Below are 5719 nucleotides of genomic sequence, written 5' to 3' on the forward strand. Positions count from 1 at the left end.
AAAAATCATGTCTATTAGAATTATTTACTTTAGGCAAGAGGTTTTCATATATGTTTAAACTCAAGTTACTCGATGAAGAAAAATTACATACCGAAAAACTTGATTGCAGATTATTTGGTGAAGAAAAATTGAAAAACTTAATTGCAAGTTATCCGGTGAAAAAAAATACATATCAAAAAATTTGATTGCAAGTTATCCCGTGAAGAAAAATCACATACCAGAAAATCTTGAACAAAATTATCCGGTACACTTTTTGGTAGGGGTGCGAAATGATAAAATTATTTGATATTGAAAATGGTAAAATTAAAATATTTTAAAAAATATTGGGATAGAAGAACACATTTAAGGCCAAATTGACTTACAAAACGCCGATTCGATGTCCAAAACGACTATAAAGATATACTTCAAGCTGGAAGAATAGTAACATTCACACAAAGGCATAAAACATTACATGAAAAGAATGAAAAACATAATACATGAAAAATAAAGGAAAAATCATAATACATGAAAAGAAATGAAATCATGCAATCAATTATAGGAACATATGGAAGTTCTTCATCATATACTCAGGTTCGATCCAATGTGAGTTGGTTATTTGTAAAGTTCCATGACTCCGATGATGGAGAAAGCGCGACAAGCAACATGAAGCTTAGAAAATCCAGCCTGTTTACCCAAATTCTCATACTGTTTTGGAGTTCTTTCCCTTCCACCAGCTGTGATAAACATGATGTTATCAATAATTGAGATCATCTTCGATGCATTCGTTGGTTCTGGATCTTCCGGTTGCGCGAGCTCTATGAAAATCACCTTTCCATTTGGAGGTAGAGCTTTGTGACAGTTACTTAAAATTTCTATGCATTGTTCATCTGACCAGTTATGGCATACAGCCTACAACAACGAAATCTAGAGTTAAGAGAATATTCCGATAAGCATTGTATATCTTATAGAGTAGTTTTGTTTTTCATATACCAACCTTAAGTATTATGGCATCTCCTTCTGGAATACTCTCAAACATACTTCCTCCAACATGTTCAATACCTATATAAAATTTGACGCGTCTCTATATCAGTGTCAGACACCAACATCGACCGACGTGATGTTATTATTATTCATGTTGAAATGTAAGTGTATGTGTCAGTGTCTGATGTCTGCTTATGTTCTGTGTTTTTCGAAGATTATTAGGTTACCTGGGACGGGTGCGGCATTGTCAATGACTTGTGGAAGGTCGAAATTGATTGCTTTTATAGATGGATATTTTTCTATAATCAATTTGAGACTTTGTCCATTGCCACCTCCTACATCAACCAAAGTTGATACTCCCTCAAATCCTTTGTATATGTCAAGGACTCTTTTAATGTGAACATTGCATGTATCAGTCATTGATTTGTTGAATAGTTTGTTTATTTGTTGATCTTTCCCAAAGTACTCATATTTGGATATTCCATTAACTTTCTTGAATAGGTCAATCTCTGGATCAATGACAGCTTCCTTAAAATTCAACCTACATTGTCAATTGTCAATATGTTCGTTACGGTTATAGGATTTTCAAAAATTTAAGACGGCTCTGAAGCAAGGTAAAAACACTTACCAGACCCCTAACAAAGCGCGGTGGCACATAAATGATGTGAATGAGCCCAAATAACCACCATCATTTTCATCATCAACAAAGTACTTTCCTGAAGATGTGATTCCGTAAACTCTCACGGTGGTACCGTCGTCATTGGCGCGAGTCGAAACAGAAAGAAGAGAGTAGCTAGCAAGCATGCGCAGCATACGTTCTAGCCGATTCGGTAAGTCGGAGTGTTGAGCTGGTAGCTTTGAAGCAATTTCAGAGGTTGACATGAATCCATCAATGCTTTCTTTAGCAATGATTTCAAACAGGTTGAGTTCAATAGCAGCATTAAGAACAGCAGGAAACACCAAATTGGCACCTAGAACCATGGCTAAGAGGGTATCACTATCATCTGTTTCTGTTTGTGGAGTGATAGTTTCCACTATATTGCTCTCTTTCTCATTGGAATAGGAACCCATCTTTGTTTTCTTTGGATAATAGTCTTTCTTGAATTGTGATGGGTGTGTTTTTGCTTCCTTCAAATGCTGCTTTTTATAGTTAGATTTGAAACTATAGACAGAATTTAATATTCTTGCATAATTCTGTCACCATCTGGTTTAGTGGATTTTTAGTATTAATTTTTAGATTTAATATGATTTTAGTTCTTATATATGAAATGGATGTTTTGATTAGTCCATATTTAGAAAGAAAATGCATCTATTTTTATAATGGATAGAAACTAAAAATGATAATAAAAAAAAGTTATAAATGATAAATTTGAATATCTATAATTTTATAAATTAAAAATACATTTAACCCGTATTTTTTTAGTTTCAGGTAGATAACTTTAGCCATTCTAATAATTTTAATTAAATATTTTTTATTGTTATATATATATATATATATATATATATATATATATATATATATATATATATATATATATATATATATATATATATATATATATATATTATTTTTGAAGAAAGAATCCACTTGCATGCTATTACCTCTACCTTATATTCCTACACTAGAAAAAACATTCTTATTTTTGAAATTGTTTGAAAATGGAATGATGATCAAAGAGGTAGGATTGATTATACATTGTGGTGGATAAGGCTAATTTGCAAGATTAACATTCCAACACTATAGTTAGTGAGGGAAAGGAATAGAACTTTCAAATGGAGATTGAAAATCATATTATGAGATGGCACGCTAACTTCCTTTAAATAGGAGAGTTTGTTAGCAACTGAAATATGAAAGTAAGCGTGAAGCATGGACGACCGCATGATAGATATGACGGTGTTTAATGTGTTTTCTCCCGGGGGTAGCGTGAGAAGGCTCAACTTCATGCTTGTATGTTATCATCACGCTTTACGTTTTTCTGGTTTTAGGCTTTACATTTTAATGGGCATTTCCAACCATCCCATAACAGTTGTCCCCCGACCCATTATCTTCTGTCATGAAAGGCAAGGGTGTTGGAGTAATAGTTTGCACGCGTCCATAAAGTCATCATGGAGAAAGGTCTGAAGAGACGTCAATGCTCTCGGAGGAAGGCGGTTTTAGAACAACATTCGCACATGGATCTTTAAGAACCTGAGAATGACTGACACATACTCCATATCCTCGTTAGTCGTTAACATGGTTACACTAGGGAATTTAGAGTGTGATTCTAACAGTCATAGCGAAATCTCCACTGTTGATAGTGGTGAATGATCATGTGGTTTATAATCATTCGAAGAGATATACTAGGTTTCTGATTGGGCTTTTACTCTATTTTAGTGACTGTTTATTGAATTTCTCGAGAAGCTTTCCTCCCTTTTGTCTTTGCTCCGAGGATTCACTTGGTGTGAAGGCTGACTTACTATCCGATAAATTCTACTTGTTGGTTCAGTATCTTGCGTGTTTGACTTCGTATTCGAGCTTCTGGGTCTTGGCAGTTGAGATCTTTGCTCCTTTTACCCCTTCATCAAGTTTAGAGTTTCTTGGTGTTTCAAATTTATCCGCTTTTCCTAATGATTCCTGCATTTATTTTTGACTCCTTCAAATATGGTCATTTCCTCTATTTCAACTAGGAAGGCTGGTAGGGACATTCTAGGAGTCTGGGTAAGTTTAGATATATCATGTGTTGTTTCCACCTTTTTCTATGGTGATGCTTTCACTTTGGCTATGACTGAAGTGGGTCCGCCTGAGGATTAGGGTGTCCTTTTTCCATATGAAGATCAAAGGGTAATGTGGTCAATATGATGAGCGTGCTATCCTATTTCATGAATGCACATTCTCCCTAGTTGGCTATCATCTTCCTTTTAATGAGTTTGAAATCAGTGTTCTAAATCGCCTACTTGTTGCCTCCTAGCAACCCTGTGTGTTTGACATTCATCCAGGTCTTCCAACAGTGGTGTGAATATAAAGGCATCTAGTAGACGATTACATTTTTCTTTCACCTCTTCAGAGTGCAAAGTGGTTCTAAAACTTCATATGGTTCTGGCATAATCTCTTAACAGTAGAGCACCAAATACTTTAAGCATTATTCTTATAATGTGAAAAAAAAAATTTAAGGACCACTTTTCTTAGTGGTTCCTCTTAATCAAAAGCGTATTCCAATATTTTTTGCAAATATTGGACTCAAAGTCATTTCCATACTAGAGTCGGGATGTATGGTTATAAGGAAGAATATTTTTCCGAAGAAGAGTTATACCTGAAAGGCTAGTTGGTGTCTTCTTGCCAAAAAAACTTGGTTACGTAGGTAGGATAGTTCCCTCCGACATTGCTTCTAAGACACGACTGAAGAGATGCATTCAAACTTCTTCGATTATGGATGCCAAATCTAAAGAAGAGAGGAAGAAGATCTTTGGTAACCTGGATTTGTAATTTTGTATTTCCATTTTCCTTTCTTTGTTCCTTCCTAATATTTTTGCCTTTTGAAGATATTATGAAGAGTGAGGATGCCATGCGGCGGTTGAAGAAAGAGATTTGAGTTGTTGCTGCTTCAGTCAGGATTTCGAACATGACCTCATCCGATGGTTTATCTATTTAAGGCACTCCCGCTGGTACCCTGTCTAGCCCGGTCGTTGGGAAAGTTACCCAGATAGTCTCTCCTAGTTTCGGAGACGTGGCTCCGCCCTCCCATAATTGTGCCTTTTTTGAAGAAAATTATCGTTCTCTATGTTAGGAGGAGGATGAGAGGTTGTCTCCCATCCTTGAGTAAAAAGAAGTTCGTGAGGAAGGTCCTCCTGTCAAGCGCCTTCGACGATCTAGGTTTGTGAGTGGACTGCCCTCTGCATAGATAGTTGTCATAACTTGATAATTTTAGTGAGAGGAATTCAGTTGCAAATTTGGTGAGATTGATTTGGAGACTCAAATCTATGCTTCAGACGAAGGAGATGTGAGTCTAAGATCAGTAAATTGTGGTAATAGTCAGAATTCGATATTGCTTCCCATATACAGCGCCAAAGTTTTGTTCAAAAATAGAATGATGATTTGAGAGATAGGATTGGTTATTGCATCGCAGTGGAGTTGTGTTCCGATGTGATGGACGAGGCTAACCTAAAAAGATTAGCACTCCAGCACACAAGTTAATGAGGGTAAAATGTGTACGACTGCAGGATAAATCCGACGGTGTTGAATGTGTTCTCTCCCTGAGGCAGTGTGAGAAGGCTCAACATCATATTTGTCTGTTATCATCACGCTTTGCGTTCTTTTGATACTGGGTTTTACATTCTATTGGGCACCTACGACCAATCCAGAACATAAACTATTCGTTTTACTCATATATTTAGATTAAATCATATTTTTATTTCGTTAAGCATTATTAGTTAGTAGTTGTACATGAACACCTTACGATAGAAGAACAAGTTCAAACTTAAGACATCTCATTTATTCGCCTTTAAAAGATGAAATTTCAACCATAAAAAAAGTAGTTAAAAAGTTGCATTGTGTTTAAATATAAATTTAATATATATATATATATATATATATATATATATATATATATATTCAACATGATACAAAATTATTATATATGTGTATAAAAACTTCTGTATGTATTTAATTATATTTACATAAAAAATGTATAAAAGTTATATTTAAATGTTTGTAAATCATGTAATTTTACCATATATTTATATTAAATATGCAGAAAATTGACTAAGATCATATTTACTATAG

General features: G+C 34.7%; 1 protein-coding gene across 1 annotated transcript; it reads right to left on the bottom strand.

The window, feature by feature from the left end:
• Positions 1–323: 323 nt before the first annotated feature.
• Positions 324–2061, bottom strand: LOC127128603 (isoliquiritigenin 2'-O-methyltransferase). Its single transcript, XM_051057971.1, has 4 exons — positions 1589–2061; positions 1188–1501; positions 974–1038; positions 324–888 (listed from the first exon to the last, which is right to left on the bottom strand). The coding sequence occupies exons 1-4, from the start codon at positions 2029–2031 to the stop codon at positions 592–594; spliced, it is 1119 nt and encodes a 372-aa protein (XP_050913928.1). The 5' UTR covers positions 2032–2061; the 3' UTR covers positions 324–591.
• Between the last annotated feature and the right edge of the window lie 3658 nt (positions 2062–5719).

This window comes from Lathyrus oleraceus, chromosome 3 (assembly GCF_024323335.1).
Source record: "Lathyrus oleraceus cultivar Zhongwan6 chromosome 3, CAAS_Psat_ZW6_1.0, whole genome shotgun sequence".
NCBI lineage: Eukaryota > Viridiplantae > Streptophyta > Magnoliopsida > Fabales > Fabaceae > Lathyrus > Lathyrus oleraceus.

Coding starts and splice junctions, on each gene's coding strand:
- LOC127128603 (XM_051057971.1), bottom strand. CDS start 2,031: ATGGGTTCCTATTCCAATGAGAAAGAGAGCAATATAGTGGAAACTATC. Junction 1,502..1,588: donor CGCGCTTTGTTAGGGGTCTG/GTAAGTGTTTTT, acceptor TTGACAATGTAG/GTTGAATTTTAAGGAAGCTG. Junction 1,039..1,187: donor CAATGCCGCACCCGTCCCAG/GTAACCTAATAA, acceptor AATTTTATATAG/GTATTGAACATGTTGGAGGA.